General features: G+C 49.4%; 1 protein-coding gene across 7 annotated transcripts in view; it reads left to right on the plus strand.

The window, feature by feature from the left end:
• Nucleotides 1-15,170, plus strand: part of DLG3 (discs large MAGUK scaffold protein 3) — a 192,194-nt gene that overhangs the window by 53,124 nt on the left and 123,900 nt on the right. For 2 of the 7 annotated variants that reach the window (XM_030574759.1, XM_030574760.1), the window contains exon 1: nt 5,425-5,824. The exons of 4 other annotated variants lie outside the window; for them this stretch is intronic. In XM_030574759.1, the coding sequence (XP_030430619.1) occupies nt 5,489-5,824 (336 nt within the window). In that variant the 5' untranslated portion in view covers nt 5,425-5,488. Of the gene's footprint in view, nt 1-5,424; nt 5,825-15,170 lie in introns of those variants that run through there. One more of the 7 variants, XM_030574758.1, reaches the window with a different exon arrangement.

Consider the following 15,170-nt stretch of genomic DNA (forward strand, 5'->3'; position numbering starts at 1 on the left):
TGACAAAAGCACCAGTAAGAGATTCAGAAGAGGTGGATGCAAGGTTAGGATGTATTCTGACCATTCAGTAATGGTGATAAGTAGCTTGCAGATAAGAGAGATGTGGGAGAAAAACGGAGGTTTGGGTCATGGATGCCTCCAAGTTTTCTAGCCTTTGAGGGAAGGAAAGTTGAGTTAAGGGGAGCGGTATCCACACTGGAGACCTGGCATGGAGAGGATTCCACCTGAGGATGCTACATGGCTATCATGTTTGAGGAGTTCCATGGAGATGGAGTGGGCAGTGTGGAAGACTGGATGCTAGTGAAGAGAAACGCCTATTGTAGAAGGCCATGTTCAAATCTGCTGATGGAAAACAAAGATCCTAATGCTTCTCTTGATTGTTTCTAACACACTCGCTTGTTACCAAAGTTCCTTCTGTCATAATCCTCCTCCTTGGCCATTGCCTCTGCCCCCCATCCCCCTAGTCCTTTCTAGTTAGACTGTCATGTCACTTATGCATGTCTGACTTCAATGCAGGGCTGAGGAGCAGCAAAGGGGAAAACATTACCAAAATAAAAGTAGTCGTAGCAGGAGAAGGTGCCTGGGACAGCCCCAGCCAATGAGAGGAGGCAGCTGTTTGTATAAAGCAGTGGATTTCCCCCAAGTGTGGTTTTAATGTTCCTTCCTTTAAGATCAGTCCAGTCCCTCCATGAGGTGGACCTCCAGGTCCAATGTCACCCCACCCCCTAGAAAGAGCTCTCTAATATACACAGACTAGTAAATGAAATGGGCCTCCTCATTGCCCTGTTAGCATCAAGTCAGGCCTGTTCATCTCCCGTCCCAGCATTATCACCCTGCTGCTTGGGGGGGGAACTTTAACTTCTGACCTTTGGTTTTGGAGCAACAATTCATTGTCAGTATTTTACAATGTCCACGAAGAATCTCCTGGTGATGTGTGAGTGAGGTATATAGCTGAGGAGAGCTTACCCAGTCCAAATGGTGGTGTAACTAGCTGGACGAGACAGGACTTCTGCTTCGTTCTGCAGTTGCTGCTGGCTGTCTCCAGCTCACAACTTGCTGCTCTGCTTGGTGCTGTAAGTGTGAGAATCCTCTCAAGCAGAAGGGAGAGCACCAGTTTCTTTAATGCCCCTGCCTGTGCCAGCCTCCACACAAGGCTCCTGCCCCTTCCATCTCATTTTACTCTGCTACTCCTGGCCCTGGCACATCGGCTGCTTAAGAGGTGCAGTGTCACATAGTGATTGCCAGACTGGATCAGAGCTGGGGTCCATCTAGTTCAGTATCCTATCTCCTGCTGTGGTCAGCACCAGAACCCTCAGAAAACAATGCAAGAAAATCTGCAACTGGCAGATGGGGGATAATCTGCCCCCCAGGAAAGTTGCATCCTAATCCGTAAGAATTAGGGATTGGTTTAAACCCTGAAGCTTGAAGTTTTATATCCATCCCAAACCTTAGCCCCCATCTTTCTTCACTAGTTATAACTCTGGATATTCTTATTATCCATATACATGTCCAATTCCTCTTTGATTTACTAAATTCCTGGCCTCAACAACATCCTGTGGCAGTGTGTTCCACAATCTAATATGTGTTGCCTGTAAAAGGATTTCCTTTCACTCAATGCACAATTAGCCTAACTGCTTAGATTGGCTTTTTCCGTGAATCCTGGTATGGAATGAGGAACCCCACTACAGGGTTAAGACTACGTCTATGACACCCCCTTGCAGGGCTGGCAGACACAACAGCCATTATTAAACGAGAAGAGCTGATTTATGTGCTGGTTTCCAGAGAACTTTGGGCTTTCCTGGGCTTGGAATTGTATTTGGCTTCTGTTTGTGCTGACTTGGGTGGGGGCTGGGTGCTCTCGAAAAGCCTGTGGGGCAGAGGTAGCATTATGAATGTTTGTAACTTGGTAGCTTGTGTCATTTTCACCTGAACACACATGCGCCCCCTAGAAACCTGTGCCACAGCCCCTTGGGGTTAAACAAGTGAGGGGCTCCGCAGATGACTGGAAACTTCATTCTACCGCTCAACCCCACGTCAGCGACATACAGTGGGGGCTTCACACATCTCAGCTGGGGCCTGGGGTTGGTCCTTGGGGTCCCTGTGTGCACCACATCTTAATCAAGAGAGTGTTGGTGTCCATCACCCTCCTGCTGCGAACACATAACATCCTTGTAGCGACTCCAGCAATTGCTCATGGGGGAAGTGACATTGGGAAAATATTTCTGTATTTTTAGCTCTTTGTTGCTGTTTAACAGCTGGAAACCAGGCAGAGAAGCCAGTGTCATTCGTATTGTTCATTTGTGTTGCACGGCCAGCCAGAAACCCCAGTCAGTATCAGGACCTCTGGTACTAGCTGACGTACAAACACATAGCAAGCGACAGTCCCTGCCTCATAATACTGCAGCCGGAGTCAAGAGGAGACACAACGATGTGAGCAGCAGGACTGTGCACACCCCCAGGAGATGCTCCATGGACCAGCACTGCCTGCAATCAAGGAGCAGCACTGATGTGTCCCAAAGGAGCGTGGAAGATGGGGATTAAACTGGGTCAAAATTGAGCCATTTGGATTTCTCAGCATCTCTTAACACCCAATTGCACTGGTTCCGAGCTTTGTCTGATGGGTGGGAGCAGCTCCCTGGGCTCTGGGCCAGGGAAGAAAGGTATATTCATTATTCACCCTTCTCTCACACTTAGCAGTCCGCGGGGAAGCTGCGTACTAAGTGGGAATTTCTCGTGCTCTTAGTCTCTCCATCTGTGCTTGGGTTTGTTACCTGGAGATACACTGAGCTAGTCCCAGCAACTCTTTCATTGTACAGAATCCTAGCACAGAAATGATCACAGCTAGGCTCTGTCTAGTCCAGGCCCCGGGAGCTGGGGCAGGACTATTCTCCTCAGTGGTCTCCAGGGCCTTATCCAGTCTAGTTTTAAATATCCCGAGTGGTGGGTCCTCCCTTCTTCCAGCAGGAGACAGTCCCGCAGGCTAACAGATCCTTCAGTGTCAGGGCACTTGTCTCGGTGTTGCATGTTTTCACTGTTCATTGGCATCTAATCTGGTTATCTAGGTTCTAGACTCGTTCTCAACCCATTGCTCCTGGCTGCATATGCCTGTACTACTGCTCTAAACAATTCCTCTCCCACCTGGGTGCGGATTACACCCTTCAGATACTTACAGGCTGTTTTCAGTTTCCCACTTAGCAGGAGCGTGAGCTAACTAAACAGATTCCTGTGATTGTCCCTCATAGCTCAGCCTCTGATCATTTTAGTGGCTCTTCTCTGAACTCCTTCCAATTCACTCCTTCACTTTCTTCCTAGTACAGAGGTGACCTGTATTCCAGGGGTCATCTGCAAGTACCTGCGTGGGGAACAAATACTGAATAATGGGCACCTCAGCATAGGAGAGAAAGATTTAACATGACTCCCTGGCTGAAGGTGAAGCTGGACAATTTCACACTAGAAATAAGGTGTCGGTTTTTAATAGTCAGGTAATTAACCATTGGAACAGCTTACGGAGGGTCATAATGGAGTCTCCATCGCGGGCAATGTTTAAATCAGGATTGGACGTTTTTCTAACAGCTCTGCTCTCGGAATTATCCTGGGGCAGTTCTAGAGCCTGTGTTCTGCAGGAGATCAGACTGTGTGATCACGTGTCCCTTCTGGCCTTGGAACCTAGGGATCTGTGCACAGAGCACTGCCCTCTACCTTCCCAAGCTTCTTGTACCGTCCTATGGTGACCTTGAATTTAGTCTCATCCTGACACCAATTTGTGCATATCACAAAACCACTGCACGAATCAGGACTGTCCATCTCTGCTCTAGGCCTGTAATAGCAGGGTGGGGTTGGCACAGAAGAGCGTTATGGTGTGCATGTGGACTGGAATAGCAGGCGGCAGCAGGGTGGGTCTGAAGGGTGTCAGCAGAGCTGCCTGTGGGGAGCCCTGGAATAACAGTGGGAGCTGCAGGTCAGGACTCAGATTCTTGCTAGTGCTGTGCAGGGCCCAAGGCTGAAGTGACCAGGAAGTTTGCATGTCCGGATGGGGACAGGACTGCACTGGAAAGGGGGGCTACATGTCAAGACTGAAATGTGTTCGCAGAGTTGTGTTGTGGAAGGTAGTCCAGCATCTGCCTGTGCTACCTTTAATCCCAGCACTGAGTCTACCCACTGAAAACGTGTTATCCTCCCTGCTTATGCTAAATGAGAAAAATCGGGGGGTTCTCATTCCCAGTCAATGGGAGAGGGCCCAACAGCAGGAACATAAGGATTTAATGATTTCCCTCTATTCTTCATTCCCTCCACTGTGCCCAGGTGTTGCAGCACATGGGGTACAGAGCAATAGGCCTCTTGCTGTTTGGAAAGCAAATGAGCAGGCAGCCTTCCCTGGGAATTCCCGGCCGTGAGGGAAGAGGCCTCCTGAGTTTGTTTTAATGTAGATTCTGGATTTATGGTGCAGTGGTTACCCTGATACACCTTCCAGTTTTTGCTTTCGATGATTACTATTGCTTCAGTGCATTCGCTATTCTCTAGCTGTTCCCTGTCCGTTGTCCCAGGAGCATTGCAAGTAGTGAGGGCAATTTATATGTGGTTCTGTTAACTACAGTTCTGAAAGGTGACCACTGTACATGGCACCCAAATGCCATATCAAAAGGGGATTGTCTGTGGAGGCTGCAGAATGACAAGCTTATCCCTTGCTTCTCTTAGCGACCTCCTGGGCCTTTTCCACAAGTAACTTCTGTGGGCCTGTGGATTTTGTGGGATTTCTGAGTCATTTCAGCCAGGACGGGTTTTTGCCCCTTATTTCCAGCGCTGTGATTGGCAGCTGGCTCCATGAGGGGGCTGAATGGTGCAGCAGGCTCCAGGGTTAGGAATGAGGCAACTGTGTCTTTAAGGGCCTGCTGTTTAACATTCTCACTGCCGCTGCTGATGCTGCCCTGTGCAGTGATTGGCTGAGGGCCTGGAGAACGGGGAGGCTGGAGATAGATGCTCTCGCCTTCTCCCTTCTCGTCCAGGGACCAGAAACAGCAGAATCCTCCAGCCCAAGCCCTGCAGGTGAAGCAAGCTGCCTTCTCCCCACCCCCTGCACATACCCACTGAGGGAGCCTGACTGCGCACACGGCTGCCAGGGGCCAGAGACTGCTGTGCCACGGACTAGGGAAGCAGCAGAGCAGATCAATGAAGCAAAGCAGAGAGCTGATCGCATCGAGCCCCCCATGCCAGCAGCTCTCCAGGGCCTGAGGGGCAGGCTGACATGCTAGCATTTGAATGGCCGGCAATGCAGAACAACAGAAACCTTTTTTATTGTGTGGCTATCCTTTGGAGATAATAGATTTGTAATTCTGGGTTTTGTACAGAAGACTCTGGACCATCTCTGACTACAAGAGGGGGAGGGGGTGCATAGAGGGAGAGGAGGCGGGCGCATTTTCTGCTCGGGGAGGGGGGTCCTTTTCTCCATCTCTTGCCTTTTTTCCCTTTTGTTCTTGGTTGTGTGTATATTATGAAATCAAATATGCACAAGCACCATCACTGTTGTAAGTGCCCAGAGTGCTACGAAGTGACACGGATGGCGGCCCTGCGTCGCATGGAGCCTCCATCCTACGGCGAGTGGCAGCATGAGCAGTACGGCTACGGGGGTTATGGCTCACAGACCCTGCCATCCCAGGGGGGAGCCACCCCCACCTCTAGGAGTAAGAGCAAACTCATCCCCACCTCCCGGGACAATGTCCCTGCTCCCCTGAAGCAGGGGCAGGGGAAGAGCACCCCCAAGATGAACGGGAACAGCACAAACTGGTGGCCAGAATGCACATGTTCGAATCGCGACTGGTATGAACAGGTATGGGACACAGGTTGGCTCCCCATGGCCAATGGGGGGAGAGGGGGCTTTTATTACAGGACTTGTTACCACTCCCCAGGCTTCCTAAGCACTCGTTCTGCCTCCTTGTGTCTAGAGTAAATGGGGAGATGGAGGGGGACAGGTACCTGTGGATGGGGCAGGTGGCTGGAAGGACCCCTGGATTCTGCAGAATGTGGGTAAGTCATTCGAAAAGAGGCACGTGTTAGCAAGAAGGTGGTGTCCTGTAGCCCATTTCGGCACTGCTTGGCTATTGGAGTTGGCTGGATGGGCCAGGACTTTCCAGGCCAGCATTGAGGCTGTGCACTCTCTCTTCTCTTGTTCTGCTCTGGGCTAGGAACAGCCTCCTGAGACCTTAGCTGCTAAGACATGTCTGACTTCTGCTTGGCACAAGTACCGGTGGTCATTGGCACTCCACCCCAGGTTCTCATTGCTTAGGATGCCATTGCATGAAGTCTCGGTGATGCCAAGTGTCCCATCAGACCTTGTGTGCGAGGCACCAGGCATACTGCTCACAGGACAGTCTCTGAGGCTGTTGGTGCCAATGGCCAGCACTCACCAAACTAGTTTCCCACCTTCCATTGGGTTTGTTCCCCATTCATTATTCCTAGCTTTCCATCCTCATGGATAATTATATAACCCTCTTCTGGTCTCTGGCATGCCGTGTGCTTTCTGCCTCATTTCACTGCCTTTATTTCTTCCCATCTGATTACTGGTCTCCTTAAGGAGCAATTGCCAGGCTGTCTCTCTTGTCTTTTCTACGTGGAGAGACCATCCTTATTTTGAACCCATCAGCCAGCATAGAAAATGGATGGAGTCTGTTTGCAAAGCCGTAAAATGGAGGCTGGACCCAGGCTGAGAAAGAATTTACCTTGCTTTAATGTAAGTCTGCATTTACCTCTCTCCTGCTTCTCTCACTCATTAGCTTCAAACCTTACATTGGACTTTTTATTGATTCTTCTAATTATCGTTTTAAGAGCTATACATGAACCGACAACAACAATCAGTCGGAAACGCTCCCCTCCAAACCCTGTTCTTTCCCCTCTACGTCCTTCTTGATTACTGGCTGAATCCCTGCGTGTGTCTGAAATAATCTGGTTCTGAAATGAAACTCCCAGAGGAGTGTTTACAGAAAGTGCCCCAAAACCAAACGTCCTCCTAGGAGGATGGTTTCTTTTCATTTGTCTCTTCACCTAAATCTGTATCTAGCTTTCCTGCTGGCTCCTGGCAAGCTGGCTCCATTCCTTCTGTGCTGTAGCTCCATCCAGTGCATGGAGCTCGAGAGGCGAGATAGGCACAGGGATGTCAAAGCAGCCAGTGCCTGTTATTCCTTCATTTCTCCTCCCCGCCCCCAACCCTGGCAGAGACGGGTGCTGGGATGGACCAGGGTCCTGTTAAGATGATTGCAAACGGTGACAGAGAGAGAGAAATGTCTGTTTGATCAGTGTCATCAGCCGAGCTGGGTTGGGCAGAAGGGGCCATGCTTAGAGATGCAGGAATCCTTCATATTTTGCAATGGTAGAACAGCAGTCATTTTCTCTTTGTGATGCTACCATTGAGTGTTAGAGTTTGGTTTGGCTTGAATGTCTGCAGATTGGAGAATGCTTTATTAGGTTCTACCATTGCTAAAGGGAAAAAAGCAAATCCATCTCCCAGCAGTGGAAGGTATAGATGGAGTGATGCCTTGCCGGTGTGCAAGCTTACATGTGCCTAGCAAGGCTCTGCATGTATCATATGGTGTGTGTGTGTGTCTGTGTCTGTGTGTGGTATGAACACAGAATGTATCAGAGAAGGCAGAATTGCTCCCTGGTGTGTAGCAAATTTATGCACTGAGTAAAGCTGTGCAGCAAATGCCTCGGCAATGTTCCCATTCTGCTATGAAAGTGCAAGATGTCTGAGCCTTAGGAATCAATGTTCTTCACCGTCCAGTTGTGGACAGGCAGAGGGACAAAAGGTGGGCAAGTAGAAACAGCTGTGCCTGGCCAGTCCAGCAGTAAAAGGGATTGGATCTGTGAGGCTGAAAGGGCTTTCATGATCAAGTGGGAGTGTGATGGGGGCTGCAAATGCTAAAGGTAATTGTTCTGGAGGGCATGTGGAACAAACACCACGGCACTGTGTCACACTAGGGATAAAGCCAAGCTTGCTCTTACATGGGGCTGTCCCTTTAAATGGCGTAAGCGTTCCTGGAACCACTTCCAAACCTGAGATGAAAAGGAATGTGCAGACAGAGCTGGAGGAGGAAGAGGGGGCTGGGGGACTGCACTGTGAGAGGAGGGACCCACTCGTTTCGCTGTGGGCTCTGCACCTCTCTCTTCCTTCGTTGCAACCTGTTCTCTCTCCCTCACGTACAAGCAGGCACGTGTGCAGTGTCTGCTCAGATGCTTGCAGGCATGCAGTATACTGTGACACACACAAGAGATGGTCATGCATACAGTATTCACTCCCATGTGGTACATGTTCATTTACCACCCATAAACACATTTACTGTATGCCCCACACAAAGGCTTACATTACGTGCCCACACATGCTGCCTTGCACAAAGCACACCATATAATCAGAAACATTAACACATGCCTCCTCCCCCCTCTCACGGCCTGGCTTTTTCCCCTCCTCCCCCCACAAATTGCCTTATGCTGGCAACCCCTATGCTCAATTCCAGGAAGGGCAGAGGGCTCAGAGTGGCTTCTCACTCCTTTCTCTCTTCTCTTTTCTTTTTATCCCCGACTCCCTCTCCTTTTCTAACTCTTCCTTCTCTTCTCTCAGATCCCCCCGTCATCTCTTTTCCTCTGATTAATTTGGTCCTTTCTTCTCCTCCACTTTTTCTTTCACCATCTCTTTTTCTCTCTCTCGTTCCTCAATTGTTCTGTTTTTCCACTTGCCTCCTGTCAGCACACTGGGAATGGGAAGGGGGCGGGCGTGGGTGAGCAGAGGAATCAGCGCTAACCCTTTCCTAGAGAAAGGGAAGAAAGGCAGAGAGCAACATGATCCTGTCGGGCAGCATCACTGAGCTGCAGTGGCCAGAGGAACTAAGTGCCAGAAGCCCCTCCCCTCCCCTTCACATTGATGCTCCAGGCTTTCCAGGGGAGAGAAGCATTTCGAAATTCCCAGTACGTCCATCTAAGTCTGTACTGACATGTGCTGAAGCCTATGCTTTGTTTATCCCTTGCACTGAGGTTCTAGGACATGGATGCCAATGTTTGCTCTCCATAAGCATGGCACAATCACTAGCAAAGCAGGCAGGAACCAGACCCTTTCCCACCCCACCCCGGAACAATCTTCAGAACCAGGCTCAGCCGAAGGGCCTCCTCTCCACCCACAAGAGCCCAAAACACAGTGGGGTTCTGGTCACTGTGAAGGGGAGCCCCAATGGTTAGATAGAGACAAACTGAGGCATCCAAGTTTCAGAGAGTTGTTCTGGGACACTAAGAATTTCCAGTGACAGATGGAGAATTGCCACATGGGCAGAACTTCTAGGGTCCATCAGGGAACGTAGCCATACTTTAAGCTGGTCACTAACCATCCTAGTAGCAAAAGTCCTGTATTTCTTGAGGCTGCCTCAGCTTGGCGGTCCCTGCTTGATGTGAAATGCCCATTACTGAATAAAGTATCCAGCACAGCAGAGTTCTCCCACTGTCTCCTTCCATGGGCCTCTCTGGAATTCCGTGGCACTGTAGAAGTTTAAAAAGCCTGCCATCCATGTCATTTGGGGTCGGGGAAGAAGACTATGCAAATGGGGAGGAAATATGGTCATGCAGGCAGAGTGGCATTAGAAGACCGTTCGATAAACAGCCAAACTTGACTGTATCTGAGTGTAGGAAGTACCCACAGACGCAAACCAGGAGGTAGGTGAAGACGGTGGCTCCGAGTACCTGTCGACCCATGGCCCAGCTAAAGGAGCAAGAGGTGCCTGGTGGTGTCTTTTTTGAGGGAATCTAAGGACTAAACTTCCTGGAGAGGGCGTCTCGGGGATCCCAGCAGCATGTAGAAATGTCCCCTTTGGCAGGATTTGGTGCATGTGGAGGGAAAAGCAGTAGAAAGGTCAGGCAGCCATGTCCATGGGTGTGGGCTGGTTTGGTGTCTGTGGGGAGTTGCTAAGGAAAGGTTAGTTGACCACTGAAAGTATCATTTGCTTTAATTTCTCCCTTCAGTTGGGAGAATTGACGTGGTGTTTTTGGCACAATCGCGGCAGGCGTGTCTGGAGGTAGCAATTGGTCTGCAAGGGCCGACCTGCTGTTTTTGACAAGGATTAGGACGTTGGCATTCTGAGACCCCAGGGGATAAGGGGTTGGAACCAGGACGACAGAGCACCAAGAATCCAGAGAACTACCTGACATTTGGGAAGGAGGAAATGGTTTTTAACGTCACAGGGAGCACTGGGGCTCAGAAGGACAAGGAGAGGAGTGAGCCAGGCTTCACAGCACTGTGACAGGGGAAGAAGCCCATCTGGAGATGGTCTCAGGTGCTGGTGTGAGAGGGGTTGCTTAGGTAGGTGACCTCCGAGATGTTGCTGGGTAAGGGGAGGTTGATGTGGGTCTGTATCTGAAAAAGAGAAGATGTAGGGAAAATTTCTGAGATGAGTGTGGATCTTGGTCTTCAGAATATCAGAGAAGACACAATGGGCTAGTGAGCAGTGAACGGACGATTACTGTGAAGGCCAAGATTAGCAAGCAGGATGTACATGGAGAGAGAATAGGCTGGAAGCCAGAGATGATGCCTCGATGGTTTCCAGAAGAGGTGGAGGGGATGGTGAACAAGAAAAGGGTGATGGGGACATGGAGATATACGAGGTGGTAAGGTCGGCAGGCTGATGTTGCTATGGCTACTTATATTCTATTCATGGAAGAAATTAGCTAAGTCTTTGTACTTGAAGATGGAGGAGGAGGGAGTTCTCGGCATTTCGGGGAGAGAGAGAAGCCAAAGCAGGAAAGGGGTAAATTATCCTTCCAACTCCATTCCTGGTGTGTGGAGAAGTAATTCTATAAAGCGTGAAATTCTGGTCTGTCCAGGCCAGGGAAAGTGAAGGAAGGTGAGAATTTACAACCAGAATGAAGGCACAGTAGCGGCTGAGTCTCCAAGCCACAGTGAGCCTGTCAGCTGCCTCCAGCGGGATTGATACATTCCAGAAGGAGTGGGGAACTGCACATGGCAAGCCATACTGGAACATGCCAGGCCGGCCTTTTCGTGGAAGGAGCAAGCTCAGCTGCACATCAGGAGGGATTTGCTGCACATCAAGACTTGGTTTTAATTAAAGATTTCAAACCCTGTGAAAGCTATTTTTAGCAGTTTAGACAGAGATAAAACAATAGCAAAATCCACCCTTAGCCTCTCCTCTCCCCTTGCTGTTTCAGGGGCTGAATACAGTGCAAAAGAGGATGCATTGATCCTGCTTCTATGTATGTTCCCCTCCTTCTCCCATTGCTGTCCCCTCCTGGTTTTCCTGTCACCTCTCTGACCATTCCCAAGGTGTCTTTCGCTGGGTTAGCCTCACCTCTACCCTTCCTCTCTCCTTGGTTGTGGGAGTCCTGGGGCTGCTGCCCGGGGCCTTCCTCTTTCTCTCACTTGACACTCTCTCTTCTGTTCGCCTACATTCATTTACCACCTCTTTGCTGCTGATGTGTAAATCTGTGTAGCTGCTTTGGCCGTGTCTCCTTCCATCCAACCCTACATGTGAGCTAGGGTCTTCACAGTGCTTCCTGGCTGTCTTGCCATCCGCTGGCTGAACAGGAGCAGTTCCGTTTCTGGCCATCTTCCTTCTCAGACCTTTGCCACTTCCCCTTGGACAAATACTCCTTCCCGTCACTCATGGCCAAACCCTAGTAACCTTCTTCAGCTCCTCCCGCGCCCATGTCCTACACATGCAGACTGTGTCCAAAGCCTGCAGCTGCTCCTGGAAAAATGTCTGAAAAGTCTGTTCCTTTCCCTCTCTATGCCTACAGGGAAACGCTCAGTCAGTCCCTTGTCATCTTGATTATTGTAACCTCTTCCTCTCTAGCCTTCCTGACACCCCGGCACCCCCTCCAGTCCACACAAAACGCTGCCACCAAGATAATCTTCCCACTTGTTTGATAGGACCAGTCTCACACACCCTTCAAATCCTGCACTGCTTCCACCCCATCTGTTTTCAGCATCTTCTGTGCTTAAGTCATATTGGGCCAGATCCTCAGCTGTTTGTAACTCAGCCAAGCTCCATTGACTTCAGTGGCACTTTGCTACTTTATGCCATCTGAGCACCTGGCCCATCAAGGCCCATTAACTTGATGGTAGGATATCCCTGAGAAACTGTCAGTGAGAGGGCCTGAAATGTTGCATTAGACAGAAAGAGGCCAGGGGTGGAGAGGTAAATTTTGTGAATTATTGGCATAAAGATGGTAGCTGAAACCATGTGAGCAGAGAGATCACCCAAGAATAAGGTGCAAAGGGAGAAAAAGGGGGTGAAATCCATGAGACCCCACGAAAAGAGAGAAGGAAGGGGACCTGGTTTCTTGTCTAATTAAGACATGGACCAACAATTCAGGAGAGGGGAGATGTGGAGAATTTAATGGCGACAGTTCCAAGGCAGGAAAGATTTTGTAAGATGCAAGTTTCAGGAGAGATGGTGCTTTATGAAGAAGATTGTCATGCCAGAAAGATTGTTGCCTCGTGAGAGTTATCAGGTTGTGTTACCGTCACACACCAAGGCAGGGCGTGCTCAGTGTCGCATCCCATGTGCTTTTTGACATGGAGCAATGACTCCTCTGGTCTGCAGTAGAACTGGTCACTGCTATTCGTTGTCTAGTGTCCTCCCTGTGCTTCCTATGGGAGGTGACCTAGGAGCTATTTCTGGTGAGCACAGAAATTCAGATCAGGGACTGTTCTCCCACAGGGCCAATGGGCATTTCCCCGAGTAAAACCTGGGTAAGCGATGTCCCACCAGAGCTGACACTGCAAGGTGCTGAGAATTGGGGGCACTCCTAATCTCTCAATGATCAGTGATAACTCCATTCAAAAGCAAGTCTCCTGCCACAGTACTGTTGGCCCTTTGACATATGACCCCATGACACATGGTGAGACAGATGGGTATAACGCCATTGGAAGTATTGAGCCAAGTCCTGCCATGGAGCTGCAGAAAGGATAAATAACCCACATGTGTACGTCTTTTTCAAGAGTGTCAATCCAAGCTGGATCCCATGGTACAAAGCCTGCCGACTGAGGAAGGTGTGAGTCCCACACACTGGTGGGTGGCTGGCTGACACAACGTGATTGACAAGCTCGGAGGGTGGCCCAGCTTGGCTTGCAGAAGCTGCACACTGACACAGCACAGAGTCCTTATAACAGGCAGGCAGCTAAATCCAGGGCAACCAAGCAAGAAAGAGAAAAGCCAGCCCTCCCAGCTGCTCAGATCGCTGCAGACAGGAACCACCCAGAGAGCCAGGGCCATCATGGCTCCCACATGGCAAAGGAGAAGCATCCAAAAATGTAGTGAAATAGACCCTTAACCCTGAAAGTGGGCTTTAAATAGAACAAGTGAATGTTTTTATAAAACGTAAAATATACAGCATGTATGATAACTCATGGCCATGTGTTTAGCCACACCTCAGGGAAGGGAGTCAGTGTGTTTGAGCGGATAAGGCAGTGGACTAGGAGGATGGAATGCTTGGATGCTTTTACAGCACCCAAGAAATGCTTCTTAATGTTCAGTAACTATTCAACATACAGCACAAAACAAAACAGAAAAGAGACTGTAATATCTGAAACTCCAAAGATCAAAAAAATCGTCCTTTAAACAACCTCCCATATTCCCTCTTTCTTTCTGTATCTGTCTTTGTTTTTAAGGGAGAAACCCTTGCGTGAGTGTATCAGATGACACTAAATGTTCTTGTTGTGGGAATGAGAGTCAATTTTAAGGGGTAACTGTCAGGACAAAAAGTATCTGTGATTACATAGCACCTATAAAAGTTGGGTTTAGAGGCTTGAATATGGAGCAAGGCATCTAACTTTCATGTTCAAACTTAATTGCCTTAATTGTTTTTAAATGAAAATTTAGAGGCTTCAGAAGCTGACTGCTTTTGCCTGGAAAAGCTTCCTGTCTGCCCTGTTCTGCTGGGTAAGGGTCTCTTCTAGTCCCTAAAAAACCCCCAGAGTGAACACGGAAAAGCATGGAGCTCTGTGTCCATGCTAGTGAATGTTAAACCCTGCATATTTCTGCAGCCCAGCCAAGAATCCTTGCAACTGGGGACATTTTAAGCCCTATATGTTTCCTGTTTTGCACAGATCTGGGATGTTTAAAACTAGGTCCACAATGATTTATGCAGCAGAGTGTATACAGCCTAAGTACAAAGGTGTCTCCGGCTTAAGGTTCAGATTTGGAGTGGCTGACCATAGTACAGAGTTTGCTAGGTTGTAAAATCTCAGACTCCTGGCATGAAAGCTGTGCATTGGGAAAGCTGAGGCAGTTGGATGTGTCTGTTGTTATTTGTGTGTATTGCGGTAACACCTTGGAGCCCCATGGTGACGGGCACTGTTCAGACACAGAGCTAAAAGCAGTCTTTGCTCCAATGAGTTTCTGTCTCCAGGGTCACAGGGGAAAAGTATCAAGGGAAGGTGAACAGGAGAACAATCTCTGGTTGAGTACCGGTATGTCTAGCGGTGAAGATGTGGCAGTATGGACTCTAGCATGGGCTAGGCCTGGGAGTATGTATCCAGGCCAGCTGGACAGCCCAGGCTGACGTCTGCACCACTTTGTCTTCACTGCTAGTTTGAGCTGCGCTAGCTAGATTGCAGCTGGCATAGGCATACGTGTGTTAGCTTCAAACAGACCACTGGCTGCCGTATCGGCATACCCTGAGTGGTGTGGGTGGCTGTGCTCCCAGTCCAGCAACAGCGCTCTGCTTGTGCTCACATACAGAGAGTTGCTGGAGTTCTGCTCAGCAGCAAGCGTGGGTTTGCAAAGACAAGACCCCTGCGTGGAACTTCATGGCCTATCTCTTCTCCCTTCTTCCATGGTTTCTCCTACAATTTCCAGCCTTGCAGTGGATATAGGGCTTGGCTGCTGGCTCCTCTTCAGACTCACTGGCGTTGGGGCGGGTTGCATGTGGTTTTGTGGTCAGACTGGTGGCATTTCTTTACCACTGCAGGCTTCACCCCTTTACCTTCGGGAAATGTTTTAAATGGCCTCAGCCTGGGATCACTTTTGTCAAACCCAAGAAAAAAACAAACAAATGGAGTTTTGGTTGAGCCCAGTCACGAGATAGGACTTCCTGCACTTCGCTGCAGGCTGTTTTACACCCTTATTGCCCACTCACTGCTTGGAAAATGTCCTGACATTCAGCTTAAATTTTTCTTTGCTCAG

This window comes from Gopherus evgoodei, chromosome 9 (genome assembly GCF_007399415.2).
Source record: "Gopherus evgoodei ecotype Sinaloan lineage chromosome 9, rGopEvg1_v1.p, whole genome shotgun sequence".
NCBI classification, from domain to species: domain Eukaryota; kingdom Metazoa; phylum Chordata; order Testudines; family Testudinidae; genus Gopherus; species Gopherus evgoodei.